Source organism: Trachemys scripta, chromosome 23, assembly GCF_013100865.1.
Source record: "Trachemys scripta elegans isolate TJP31775 chromosome 23, CAS_Tse_1.0, whole genome shotgun sequence".
Lineage (NCBI taxonomy): Eukaryota > Metazoa > Chordata > Testudines > Emydidae > Trachemys > Trachemys scripta.
Window position 1 is genome coordinate 12,077,724 of NC_048320.1, and position 14,177 is coordinate 12,091,900.

At 56.9% G+C, this 14,177-nt stretch overlaps 1 protein-coding gene across 6 annotated transcripts in view; it reads left to right on the forward strand.

Moving 5' to 3' along the window:
- The window catches only part of MLLT6 (MLLT6, PHD finger containing), a 74,225-nt gene that overhangs the window by 51,548 nt on the left and 8,500 nt on the right, over positions 1 to 14,177 (forward strand). For 5 of the 6 annotated variants that reach the window (XM_034755664.1, XM_034755665.1, XM_034755668.1 and 2 more), the window contains 9 exons: positions 2,145 to 2,329; positions 3,116 to 3,233; positions 7,263 to 7,329; positions 8,153 to 8,295; positions 8,760 to 8,948; positions 9,173 to 9,261; positions 9,802 to 10,160; positions 10,869 to 10,977; positions 13,235 to 13,609. In XM_034755664.1, coding sequence (XP_034611555.1) covers positions 2,145 to 2,329; positions 3,116 to 3,233; positions 7,263 to 7,329; positions 8,153 to 8,295; positions 8,760 to 8,948; positions 9,173 to 9,261; positions 9,802 to 10,160; positions 10,869 to 10,977; positions 13,235 to 13,609 — 1,634 coding nt within the window. The remainder of the gene's footprint in view (positions 1 to 2,144; positions 2,330 to 3,115; positions 3,234 to 7,262; positions 7,330 to 8,152; positions 8,296 to 8,759; positions 8,949 to 9,172; positions 9,262 to 9,801; positions 10,161 to 10,868; positions 10,978 to 13,234; positions 13,610 to 14,177) is intronic. The other variant, XM_034755666.1, reaches the window with a different exon arrangement.

Consider the following 14,177-nt stretch of genomic DNA (forward strand, 5'->3'; position numbering starts at 1 on the left):
TGCCTGCGGGAGGTCCGCCGGTCCCGCGGCTTCGGTGGCAATTCGGCGGCGGGTACGCCGAAGTCGCGGGACCGACGGACCTCCCACAGGCAAGCCGCCGAAGGCAGCCTGCCTGCCGTGCTTGGGGCGGCAAAAAAGCTAGGGCGGCCCCTGATACTGGCATAAACACGCCCAACTAGTATAACCTGGCTAACCAGTCCTCTCACTAACCGACATGACTAACCAGTCCCCCTGAGCCCACACTGGGGGTCGACCGGTGTAGTTAAAAAGGTGTAACTTTTATGTGAAGACAAAACAGGAGTCGCCTTGCCCAGCCCTACAACCCTCCTTGGCAGAATGGAGGGCAGCGGCGCTGAGCTGTGGCAGGAAAGGGTTAAGGCGAGGGAGGAGGAGGAGGGGCCTGCCGCTTAAGCCTACTTCTGAGGCTTGACACTTCTGGCAGCCGACAGTCTATTGTGGGTTCTTTGCAGATGCTCCTATTTAGGTCAAATTAGATGAGGGGGTGGGGGGGATTTTTTGCACGTGCCTGGGAGCAGTGGCCCAGTCTGTCTGGGCTGCCTGAGAGAGTTTGTGGTGGGGAGGTGAACTGGGGCTGTAGTCCGGGGAGGAGCTCGCAGGAATTGATGCAACCTCTATAGTCATAACCTTGGGCGATGTTTCTCCTCCTCCCCCATCCCCGGGGAACAACAAAGAGACGGTTCAGAGCTGGGGGATGGCTGTCAGGCTTCCTTCTCCCATTCGCTCATTCCCCGACCGCCTTCTCCTCCTCCTGGAAGAGGATGTTGGCAGGGGCTCTGCAGGATCTGAGCCCTGGGGGCCACTGGCTGCCACAGAGGGAACCCCTCCCTTGACAATCATTTCCTCACCTTTCTACCTCATTTATCCAGCCTCACCGCACCTTGCTGTCTGGGCGTCAGCCGTGGCGCACGTTGGCTTTTCTCCATGGGAGCGTGGTCGCATGTCGAGAGTAGGAGACAGGGAGTCTGGGCTCCTGGGTTTTAGTCGCCATTCTGGGCCTTTGTGCCTTGGTTTCCGTGTCTGTAGAATGGGAGCATCATGAGGCTGCAAAAGACTTTGACATCCTCAGGTGGAAGGACTGAGCTCCATCACTATTTGCTCTGTGTGCCAGGGCTGAAGGGGCACCTGTGCCCATGGCAATCTGGGGCCGGAGATGCCAAGCCCGGCCGTATATGACCATGAGCTGGAAGGTCTCCCTTCCATTCTAGAGTCTAAGCGAGTAAACGAGGTGCTCAGGGCGCCTGGTCTCAGGGGGCACTCTTGGGCCTCAATTTTCGAATGTCCAGTCTTTACTGGGTGCCTTAGGTTTTGGGGAGCCCAGCTGGAGACACCTCAGGCCTGGTTTTCAGGGGGCGTTGCACCCCCAGAGTTCCAGATGAATCGATAAGTGCTGAGGGTGTTTGACCCCCTCTGAAAAATCATACCCTGGGGGGGACCCCAAAATGGAGGCACCCAAAATCAGTGGATACACAAACACTTTAGGCCCCAAATGAAAAAGGGGTTCCAAGTCCCTGGATAGGACTGTTTGGCTTATCCCCCACTTGATTTGGGGCCGGGAGGATTCTAATCTAAGCTGCCTGCAATAACCTTCCAGCCCCCTGACTGTCTTTCCTCAGGCGGGGCGCAGTCATAGATCACTGCGTTGGGAGATCTTAGTCTATTTAGCTCATCAAAAGGGAGATCAAAGGGTGACTTGATTATGGTGTATACGTTCCTTCCTAGGGAGAAATGACTGGGTATTAAAAGGAGCTTTAATCTAGGGGAGAAAGTCCGAACGAGAACAAACGGCTGGAAGTGAAAGCCAGAGAAATGTGAAGTAGAAACAAGGCGCACATTTTTCACATTGTGGGTGATAGACCATCGGAACAAACGCCCAAGGGAAGTGGTGGGTTCTCCATCTCTTGATGGCCTTCAGAGCAGGACCGGATGCCTCTCTGGAAGATGTTTTAGCCCAGCCCAAGTTATGGGGCTCAGTACAGGGCAAACTGGGGGAAGTTCTCTGGCCTGTGCTAGGCAGGAGGTCAGATTAGATGTTTTAGTGGTTTCTTCTGGCCTTAATCCCCAGGCAGCTCTGAATGCTGAGTCGGGAATTCTTACTGCTCCACCCCCTTCTGTTTTCCATGCAGGGATCTACACCAGTAACAAGGACCCCATTTCCCACGGGGGCGGGGTGCTCCGGGCCGTGTGCAGCACCCCCCTCTCCTCCAGCCTCCTCGCGCACCAAGGCACCTCCTCGCTCCCACAGCTCAACCGCTCCCCTTTTGCTAGCACCATCCCGGCCTCCTCCTCTTCCGCGGTGTCCACCACCCAGGTAAGAGCATGTGGCCGGGGAGGGAGTGGGGAGTTATAATACAAGAGGTGATTTGGACTGGCCCAGTAGCCTAGCAGTGCAATGCAGCCTGGGGAGGGGGGGTTCCCCTACTTAGGAGCAGTACTGAGGAGGGACCTCTGTTGCTCCACAACCAGATGGGCGGGAGCATGCAGGAGACCTCACTTCCTGCACCGCTGCTCCCTGAGCTCCGTTTTGCCAGCACCCACTGACTCGGGGATTCAGTTCAGTGGAGCACTGCTGGTGGCCTTCCTCCTCCTTCACAGACCACCCGGGATCAGAAGAAGGATGATCCCACGGTTAGGAGGCTAGCCCGGCACTTGTGACTGTAGTAAACTCTCTTAGCTGCCCTGTGTCTCAATTTCCCCCATCTGTAAAATGTGGCTAATAGCCCTGCACTGCCTGAGGATAAAAATGTTAGTTCATGGTACTACAGATGCTATGGTCATGGGGCCCATATAAGTACCTAAGACAAAGAGCAAGTCTGAGCCAGGATTGCCGTCTGATGTGTTAACCAACGGGATTGCTTCTCTGAGTTCAGAAACCAGCCTGATATTCAGCTGTTCGTCTGAACCGCTTGGATTGGGAAGCTCAATCAAGAGCAGGCTCTCTTGTGAAACTCCCGGTACTCCCTGCCTTTCTTTTTTAATACTTTCCCTGTTGGCTGGGACCCATTTGGAAGTTCAGAGGAGGCGTGGGAATGCAGCGTCGGGTTCCCCAAGCTGTTCAGCAAATGTTCTGTCTCTCTTGTTAATTTCCCACCTGCAGGTGTTCTCGCTGGCAGGATCCACCTTTAGCCTCCCCTCCTCGCACATTTTCGGAAGCCCCCTGACCTCTGGCCTGTCTATGAACCCTCTCTTGAACCAGTCTGAAAGCAGCCGGGCAGGTACGTGAATCGGAAGGTCTGTGAGTTCAGAACTCAGAAAGAGTCTCCCCGGAAGAATTGAGACAACCAGGTCCACAGTTTCCCCTGCTGTCTCCCCATCCCAAGAGCTGGAAGGCCGAGGGTGTGTGCTGGGAAGAATGAACTGTTGAGATCAGTGGTGTCTTTGTCAGCTCATGGTATTTCTGCAATAGCAGAGCACTTGGCCGGGAAGCTAGCAAGCCGGGGCGGGGGGGTAGTCCCGTGATGAGAGCACACATGCTGGATTGTCCCTGGGAGACGCTTTGTCTCTGGGCGTGTACTAGAATGGTGAAAAATGTGACCGTTTTGAGAATTCGCCATTTTACACACTCGAGCTGCGCAAATGTAGGGAACATTTTTTGGAAAAGTTGACACAAAATTTTGCACTACAAATGTTCAGCTTTTGTTTTGGAGTGATTTCGTCCCCCTTCGACGCTGGCTCCTCCATGAAATGCAACAAAACCAGCTATGTTCACACTGCAAATATTCTGGCACTGAATTTGACTTTGGAATGGTTCATTTCCCCCCTGCAAAACAGGCTCATTTGCTTTGGGAAAGGGCTATGCTCATGAGGGGGAAACCTCCTGCCTGGTAGTGAATGTTTCTAACCCAGCGGGCCCATTTTGTAGTTTGCAAGAAAATGCACATAAAAGGCCCCGCACACTCCGTTTTGCCTTTGGTTGTTGTGACTATCTCGCGCTCCTCGGGGCCAGAATTTTCAGGCGCTCAGTACGTTGGATGCTGAACTCTTTGGAAAATCTAGCAGTAAGTGTCACAGCGGGGAGTTGCTGGGGGGTTGAGCCCCATTGCCAATGCCAATCCCTTAAATATCTGGCCCTGAGCCCTTTTGAAAATTGGGCCCCTCGTGTGTGCGGCACGTCGGTTTGTCTGCGTGAGAGCACATGCCTGCATGAGGAGCACGTACGAATGTTTACTCCTGTGTTTCCATATTTGTAAGCCCATGGAGAAGGTATATTGTATATGTGCACGTCATGGAGTGGGGGGACGGGGCAGGGGGGCTGTGGGAGCTGTTTGTCCGTCCTGGAGCTGGGGTGTAATTTCCAGCTCCTGTGGTCACACTAGTTCTCATACCCACGCTTGCTCTGATTGAAAATAGCCGTGTAGCCGCGACTGCATGGGCGGTGAGATGGGTAGTTGCCCGTGTACCATCCCATCTGAAACCTAGGTATGTACTTAGGGCAGCTAACCCTAACGCTGCTATGTTTAGCATGCTAGCATGGGTATGTCTACCTGGGCTGGAAATGACCCCTCTGGCTCCACGGCTGGACGTACCCTAAGTGTACGAGGAGCGTAACAATAGTGCTGATGTTAACTCAAGAGTTAAAGGCCCAATGCAACAATCCTTCCTCCTGCGAAGAGCCTGTCTAGTTGGTCTGGAAGAAAAGGGTGGTACAGGAAGGTGCGTTTCCTCTTAACATGATGGGGGATGGAGGAAGCGGCACATCCACTCCCTTCTGCCGTGACTTGGCCAGGTGGGGAAGGATGAAGGAGAAGAGCTCACTTGCAGGGATGGTCTTGTGGGTGTGACTCAGGAGACCTGGACAAGTCACTTAGGGCTAGATTTTGGTCCTCCAATATCCTGAGTTCTGTTTAAAATCTGACTCTCAATGTCAACTTCCGACATTGTTCTTCTTGCTTCATCGGGATCCCAGAGCTGTTTCTTCAGCCACAGGGCCCTAAACGCTTCCTCTTAGAGCAGTTGCCACAGGGGACCTCTTGCTTGTCACCTTTTGTGATCTCTTTGTCCCCATCTCCTCCTGATCGGTCTTAGGCATTTGTTTGTTGTAGTTGAGCACCTGGGAATTGTTCATCTATTTATCCTGTGAGGTAGGGCTGGGCTACTAGCCTCCTCTTACAGCTGGGGCTCCAAGGCACGGAGACACTAAATCACTCATGTGAAGTCCCGCAGGAGGCTTTTAGCAGAGGAGGGAATTGAAACCAGGTCTCCGGCTAGCACCATGACCACCGGGCCACCCTTCCTCCTGATACTGCATTCTGGGGATGAGTTAGACCCAACTGCCGCCTTCTGCTGCAGCTGTTCCCAAATCTCCTCTTCAGTCTTCCACCTTCTCTGGTAGCTCAAATGTCTTCATGTCCTCTAGAGTGACCTTCAGAAAAATGGCTACTTCTCCCCAAAGAGGAGGAGCCAGTTGAATTTGACTGACAGGCAAAGACTCCTATCTGGATGGGAAGATGGGACTTCCATTCTACCTCCCATTCCAGGAGGGGTCTCTCGAAGGGGACTCCACGGGGCTGCTGCCTGGGAGGCTGCAGTCAGTAACCAGCGTGGGGCATTACACCATAAATCACCCCGCCCCTGCCACCCTGCAGTGCTTCCCACAGGAAAGGTCCTGGATCCTTGCGTGCTATAAAGGCTCCTGAGATGAGGAGGGGACACAAGGAAGCCAACTGGCACAAGCTGGTGCTTACAGCATCTGACACATACCAGAGTGATGGGGGACATATGCTGGCTGAGTGGCAGACATGGGGGTGGGGAAGAGAAAGCGCCTGGCTGATCATTATAGTCTGCTTTTTTATTGGGGGGCTGGGGACACCACACACACACACACACACACACACACACATAGCCTTGCGGGGGGGGGAACTATCACACCCCATTTTACAGCTCAAGGCTGTTGGCTGTTCCCAGGCAAGCCACCAGCAGAGGTAGGAATGGAACCCAGGAATCCCCGACTCTCAGAGCTGTCAGTTCTAGGCCACGCGTCCCTCCCAGACAGGTTGAGGTCTAAAGAGACGGTGTGGTCTCTGAGTGACTACAGAGAGTTCTTCCTCGGGTGGCTGGCTGTTGGGTCTTGCCCACATGCTCAGGGACCAACTGATCACCATATCTGGGGCTGGGAAGGAATTTCCCCCAGGTCAGACTGGCAGAGACCCTGGGGTTTCTTTCCCCTTCCTCTGCAGCATGGGGCTCGGGTCACTTGTAGGTTTAAACTAGTGCAAATGGCGGATTCCCTGTAACTTGACGTCTTTAAATCATGATTTGTGGACTTCAGTAACTCAACCAGAGGTCAGGGGTCTAGTACAGGAGCAGGTGGGTGAAAGTCTGTGACCTGCGACATGCAGGAGGTCGGACTAGATGATCACGATGGTCCCTTCTGGCCCTAAAGTCTATGAGACTGTTGGAGAGAGACCTTTGCAACCAAGGCAGCGGACTGTAAGGGGCTGCCATTTGCTCTCTGTTTGGACAGTGCCTAGCACACTGGGATACCTGGTACTAGTTGGGCCAGGAGGGCCTTGTTATAATAATAACCGTCTGCCCCAGAATAGGCGCCACAATCCATGCTGGCTGGATCCATCCTATCTAGTCTATCCAGGCTGTTCTCTGTCGTGTCTGAGTGCCATGCCATCTGGCTCTGCTCGCCCCTGTTCCTAGGGAGGGGTCGTGCTCCTGGGCAGCGACCTTTGAGATATAATGTACAATGCTTTGTCCAGCTCGGAAAGGGGGTGGCTCCAGTTTAGAATATGTCCGAGAGCCCTGTCTCTCCTAGGGACTTGCAGCATCTGAACACATCACAATCTCCAGATGTATTTACCCTCCCAACCCCCCTGAGGGGGGCAGGGCAGGACTATTTAGCCCCATTGTACAGATGGGAAACTGAGGCACAGCGACTTGGGCAGCATCACACGGCGAGTCGGGGGTCCAGCAGGGAATTGAACGCAGCTCTCTGAAGTCCCAGGCTAGGGCCCTAACCGCTCTCCTTCCTCTCAACTCAATGAACCGCTCCCCCCTCTTCCCCACCCAGAGGAGTGAAGGGGGGCAGTGATTCCGGGGGCACCTGGCCAGCCTACAGACCCTACTGCCAGACCACGAGACAGGCGAACGGGGCTGTTACGTAAGGACAGGGGGGGGGGAAACTGCTCTGTGCTGCCACCTAGTGGGGGCTGTGGCCCTAGCAGCCCTTTGGCCCAGGCTAATAGTTGCTAGAGGCACAGGAGAAATGCTTTGTCTGCCTCTGTTTCCCCTCCCAGAGCCTGACCTGGAAGACTGCAGTTTTGGCTGCCGAGGAACCTCCCCACAGGAAAGCCTCTCCTCCATGTGAGTGTCCTCTGACACGGGGGGTCAGGGGGCTCCACCAGGGGGTAGGGTGAGCTATAGGTAATACCAGCGGGTGAGGAGAAACTGAGGAACACGGTGCGGGGAAGGGAGGCAGCCGCTTCTCAGTGTGGAGTGGAAGTTGGGGGTGGGGGGCTAGGAAGAAGTGGAGCGGTGCAGAGACATCCCCTCCCAGTGTGGGGCAGAAGGGCTTGGGAAGGGGGATGTGAGAGGGGCAGAGACCGACCCGCCCTGTGTGGGGCTGGTAAGAGGGATACAGAGGCATAGGCGCCGACTCCGTGGGTGCTCCGGGGCTGAAGCACCCACGGGGAAAAATTGGTGGGTGCTCTGCACCCACCGGCAGCTCCCCGCCCCAGCTCACCTCCGCCTCCGCTCCGCCTCTTCCCCTGAGCGTGCTGTGTGCCCACTTTTTCCCCCTGGCTCCCAGCGCTTGCTGTCATGAAACAGCTGTTTCGCGGTGGCAAGCACTGGGAGGGAGGAGGGGGAACATGGCGTGCTTGGGGGAAGAGGCGGGGCCGGGGCAGGGATTTGGGGAGGGGTCCAATAGGGGCAGGGAGGGGGTGGAGTTGGGGCGGGGACTTTGGGGAAAGGGTTGGAATGGGGGCAGGGCAGGGGTGGAGTCGGGGCAGGGCCTGGAAAAGTTGGCACCTATGTGCAGAGACAGTTACTTCCAGTGCAGGGCAGGGGAAACGGTCTTCGGGTGGGTGGGGAGATGCAGAGACAGCCCCTCCCACTGTGGACTAGAGAGGGGTGAAGGATCCGAGTCCCATCTTCTCACAGCCCTTCTCCCGGTGCCACTCCCCAGGTCCCCCATCAGCAGCCTCCCCACCCTCTTCGACCAGACCGTGTCCTGTAGCAGCAGCGGGCAGCTGGAGAACGTCCCCCAGGCCACCCCCAATATCGAGCAGCTCCTGGAGAAGCAAGGCAATGGGGAAGCCGGCGTAAACAGTGAGCCGGGCGGGGAGCGGGCTGGGGGACCCCTATGGGGCTGGGTCCCCCAGGGACCTACCACCAGCTTCATGGCCAGCCATGCCTGGCACAGGGGTGGGCTTCTTCCCCTCTGTTTGGGGGTAAGAGTGGGGGAGGCCGCAGACAGGGGGGCTCGGCAGGGTGGGTAGAGTGGTGCTGAGACAGCCCCTCCTGGTATGGGGCAGGGGCTGGGGGGGTGAGGAGTGCAGACACAGCCCCTCCCAGGGTGGGGAGGGGAGCTCCGTGCTAACCTGTGCCAAAGTGGAGAGGACAGTGGGGGCTGGTACGCCCCTGTCCCTGCACAGTAGATGCTCTAACTGTGTCACCCCGTGTGCCCCCTCTTCTCCTTCCCACCCCTCCTCCCTTCCCTCCCCTCTTCCGCTGCCCCCCTCCTCTCTCTGCCCCCCCGCCCCATCCCCCTTCCCCCCTTTCGTTTCCCGCAGTTGTAGAAATGCTCAAGGCCCTGCACTCCCTGCAGAAGGAGAACCAGCGGCTGCAGGAGCAGATCATGACCCTGACAGCTAAGAAGGAGCGGCTGCAACTCCTCAATGTCCAGCTCTCTGTCCCCTTCCCAGTGGTGACCACCAGCAACGGCCCTTCCGGCCACGCCCAGTACCTCCTGCCTGCCAATGGTGAGGGGCCGCCTGGGCCCGGGACTGGGGGGGATATGTAACAGTCCCGCCACCCCGCGAGCCTGCCACAGAGGGGCTCTCTGGGCCTGGGGGGAGGAGGTTTGAGGGATTTTATCACGGTGCATAAAACCACGCCGGGTCCAGCCATTGGCTGCACCTGCTGTCCCTCTGCGTCGCCGTGGTGATGCTGGGCTCTACCCCTGACTCCCTCCTCTCCCCTGCAGTGTGCAACAGCGACTCCCTGAGCATCAACAAGAACTCCCCCTGCAAGAACAGCTTTGGGATGGAGAACTCCCTCTCCACCTCCTCCGAGGTACAGTGGCCGCCGAGACCCTGCAGTGGGGCCCAGGGACTCCCCCACACTATATCGCTGCTCCCCATCAGCAGCACACAGCGATGGCCAGACCCCCTGGACTGAATGGGAGGGTGAAACCAGTCCGTACCCACCGCCCTGGGTGTTCTGTGATCTAAGGGGCTGGCGTTCTGCAGATGGAGTCAGGGAAATCAATGTCAGGACTGGGCAACAGGAGGCTCCTTAAGCTTTGCCGACTCATCTCCGTGGTGCATCCATCCCCACCCAGGGCGTGGAGGGCCGTGGTGGTGGGTATGTGCTAGGTGCTGTACAAAGGGAAGCGAGAATGCTGGCAATTTACTCTGCATCTCTAGAGATCGGGCATTTGGGTGTCCGCTTCCAGCCAGGCAGGTGAGAGCCCAGCAGCCTCACCCCACACGCAGCATTCCTGCCCCTAGCTGGGCACACCCCCCAGCTGCCATAGGGGGAGCTGAGCGGCCGAGAAACAGCACCCGAGGTTCAGTTCTCACCCTCTCTCCGTTTCTCTGCTTCTCCCCCCAGGATCCACACTCGGGCTGCCCCAGCCGAAGCAGCTCGTCCCTCTCCTTCCACAGCACCCCTCCTCCCCTGCCGCTGCTGCAGCAGAGCCCCACCTCGCTGCCCCTCCCTGGGGTGCAGCAGCAGGTCAACGGCCTGGCCAGGGTGACGGCCGGCTCGCTGGGGGGAAGTGCGGCAGCCAGTCACGGCCTGCCCACAGGGCCCGGGGTGGATGGCCTGCTGGGGAGCCTGGCGGGAGGCCAGCAGGTGCCCATGAATGGGCTGCTGGGGAATCTGAACGGCGCTCCGGCCGCCCAGCCGCAGAACCCTCTGACGCAGGCGAGCGGGCCACCCGCCCTACAGCTCTCCACCAGCCTGAGCAGGTGAGAGGGGCCCCCCCAGGTATCCCGAGGGGGAGCAGCACAGTCATCCCTGCATCTCCGACCCCCTCCCCCCGGCACAGCCTCTGTCTCCCTGTGGGGCTATGACCCCCGGCCCTTCGTTTCCTCTTTCCTCCAGAACTGCAGCCTGGTGTCCGGCTAGTTCTCTCTGTGCAAACCAACACCGGCATGCTCCCAAAGTTAGGTGTGCCCATGGCAAACTAAACATGTACATCCCAGACCACACAAACCCCAAAGCATGCACCAAGCAACATGTGACAGTGCATACTAACACACGTATGACAGCTATTGCTTGTGTTAGGCACTGTCCTTAATGACATGTGCGCGCCTAGTGAGAGAGACAGTCCTTGCCCTGAAGAACTTGCAATAGAAACAGACAAAAGGTGGGAGGGGAAACTGAGGCACGGAGCAGGCAGGTGACTTGCCCAAGGTCACACAAGTGGTCAGTGTCAGAGCCAGCGTCCTGCGCACTGGACCGCACTGTCTCTCATAGAGGCAGCTTAGTTTGACCCGTAAGGGAAACTGAGCTTAAATGACTTCAGCCGTGTATCCTTACTGAGAAGCCGGGCTCACGGTTTGTGGCAGGGCTTCCCCTCTGAGACTGCTGCTCTCCTCGGGGCTGGGCATGCGGAAATACCCCAGCAGGAATGCAAGGCAGCGGGCTACGCTAACGTCCCGTCTTCCCTGCAGCGTGCCAGGCCTGAGCCCCCTGACGGAGCAGCAGCGGCACGTCCTGCACCAACACGAACACCAGCTGCAGCAGCTGCAGCAGATCCTGACGTCCCAGCCGCTTAATCCGGTAAGTGTCCCTGCGCCAGGTTTCTGCCCCCTCCAGCAAGGGCCCGGCCTGAAGTTTGGACTGGGGGAGATTTAGTCCAGTGAAGAAAGACTGACCATGGCCTGGAGCATCCGTTGCTATGTTTGCTAAAGGCCTTGTCTACGTGCACAAGTTGTGCCAATTTAACTGTGGGCTTATCTACATGTCTTTAAACTGGGACCAATGCTGTGGAGATCAGCCCTAAAATCAGTTCTTAAACCAGTGCAACCCCCAGTGTGGACATGTTCATTCTGGCTTATTTTGGGGTTAGTTTAAACTGATTCCCAGTCCCACACAAAGTTCCACCACTTTGAGTAACTCTGTTTATACTCTCGCCTTCGTTAAACCAAAGCCAATGTTTGTGTAACCCACACGCCTCCTGGGTGTGGTGTTCTGTCCCCTCTAGTGGCACCGAGACCGCTTAGAGATTAATGAGTCTGCTACAGCCTTAGGGAAGAGCCACGTGGCTTTTAGCTCATGCAGTAGAGACTCATGCACTAAGCTTCAGCAGTGCCAGGTTCGATCCCGCCTGCTGACGACCGGGGTCTGTCGGTGTTACATTTGCATTGTAGTTTGAGGTCTGACTGCCGCTCCGGTAGGCATTCCCACGCAAGCACGGTTGAAAATAGCAGCATAGACACGGCCGTGTGGATTTTAGCGCATGCTGTGAAAGCCAAACCGGAACCCAGGGCGTTGCTAGCCTGTGGCACCGCATCTACACTGCTGTTTGGAGCAGTGACAATCACTCGGGTACAGGTAGCTCGATCACGTCTATCTATGCTGCCGTCACAGCTCGGATCGCAGTGTAGATGTGCCCTCTGTGTGCTGATCAGGTCCCAGGGAGCCGTCAGCAGACACAGGCGCCAACTTTCCCCGGTGCCGGTGGGTGCTCGTGCCCGGCCCCGCCCCGACACCACTCTTTCCCCGCCCCTATTGGACCCCTTCCCCAAATCCCTGTCCCCGCCTCTTCCCCGAGCGCACCGTGTTCTCCCTCCTCCCCCATCCCTCCCAGCCACTAGTAGTTAGCTCCTGTGACGAACTGGGCCTGTTCTCACTGTGGTCTGTGAATGCTGACAGGGGAGTGTGGCTGGAATAGTCTGCATTGGAGGATGGGAGACAGCCCGAGGGCGCATACCTGAGTGTGTAACATGAGAACCCAGGAAGGGGTTGAAGGCCAGGTGACTCCTTAGCCCGGGAAACTGAACAAAGGCTGTGGGAGGGGTCGCTGAAGCCAGAGTGTGGGAAGCAGGCTGGAGAGATGGCTGGGAGGCAGAGATGGCTCTGACCTCCCAAGGGGGGCTGGGCTGGGATGCCCTGGGACCCCAAGATGGACTTAACTGAGGGGGTCCCTGTTGTCTGTGCCTGCAAGACCTGTCTTGGACTGTATTCCTGTCATCCAAATAAATCTTCTGCTTTACTGGCTGGCTGAGAGTCGCAGTGAATCGTAGGAAGCCGGGGGTGCAGGGCCCTGAGTTCCCCAATACTCCGTGACAGCTCCACAGGTGTATTCTGTTGGTCGATGGTTTCCATGGAAGCTAAAGTGGTTTAATTTGATTGGAGCACATCTCTGCCAGCTCCAGGTGAGTTGGGTCCCTTCCATCCCCACAGGATTCAGCTCACCTGGAGTAATTAATTCCACCAGAGGCGATTAAATATAACAAGGTCAGTTTCGGGGGAGGGAGGGGAATTGAAAGCCAGTCTGAGAACTCATAGCAATGAACTCCAGAGGCTGCCGGACATCAGATTTAATACTGCAGATAGCTTGAAAGGGGGCTGGATACATTTGTGGGCCAATGTGTTTGTAGGGATCCTAAAATAGGAGTCATCCACTCTCATGCTTCAGGGTGCCTGATAATGACTGAAGAGGTCAGGAAGGATACCAAGCACACTCCCACCCCAGGACCATATCTACTCTAGAAAAATGGATCATGTTAGAAAACGTGATCATGAACACAATATGTTAAACATGACTGAGCCACCCAGTGTGGACAGGGATATGTTGTGCTTAAAAATGTGCCGGCTGGTTGTGATTAACCTAGTGGGAACAACTTAACACTGCTAGACCAGGGAGGAGCCATGGGATAAGAGCTGAGAGGGGCAGATGGGGCAAGCAAATCCACCTGCTGTGTTAGTGAATCGGGTGTGAGTCTGTTTCTCTGCATCCATGCAGGTACATGTATGCAAAGCCTCCCACATGCTCCGTCCCCTTATCCAGCCTGACTCTCTCTCCCCCCTCCAGGAGCAGCAGGCCTTGGTGTTCCAGATGATGCAGCAAATCCAGCAGAAGAGGGAGTTGCAGCGGCTTCAGATGACGGGCACCTCCCAGCTGCCCATGACCAACCTGCTGACGGGCACCTCCACGCCCCTCCTCCACTCGAGCGCCCTGATGACCTCCGCCGCCGCGCCCCCTCCCAGCGGCAGCTCCCTCCTGGCGTCCATCTCCCCCCAGCAGCTCAACCCCGGCAACAGCCTGATGGGGACCCCGACAGCCCCGCCCCTGAGTGCTCCGGGGAACAGCTTGATGGCTTCGGGGGCGGGAGTCCCACCGGTTCTTTCCACACAAACCAACCCCTTCCTCAACCTCCAGGCGGACAGCAGTGCCCAGAAAGGAACGGTGCGTAAATTAGGAGTATTAAGGTAACACCTAGCTGAAATCAAGGCCCCCCTGTGCTAGGCGCTGTACAGGGGTGTACTAAGAGACAAGTCCCTGCCCCAACAAGCTTTCAGTCTAAATAGGGGAAACTGAGGCAGAGAGAGAGGCAGAGTCTTGCCCAGGGTCATAGAATGCATCAGTGGCAGAGTGTGCCCTACCCACGGGACTATGCTACCTCTCGGGCTCATCCGCCTCCCTCATTAGCCAGCCAGGTGGGCCTGATCCTACCTCCACTGACATCAGTGGGGTCAAGACAGGGCGCTGGGGTGAGCAAAGGTGCACCCAGAGATACCCACCCCCGCACGTGCCAGGCCAGCTGCAGAAGCAGGCACGGCACCACCTGGATTTGTCTCCATCGCTCATGACTAAGGCTGCGAGTCTGTCACGGACATCACGGGTTCCGTGACTTTCCGTGACCTCTGCGACTTCTGCAGCAGTTTGAGTGTGTGGGAGGAGGCTCAGGGCTAGGGGCAAGGGGTTGGGGTTGTGGGGGGACACTTACCTTAGGGTGCGGTGCTCCCCGGCTCCC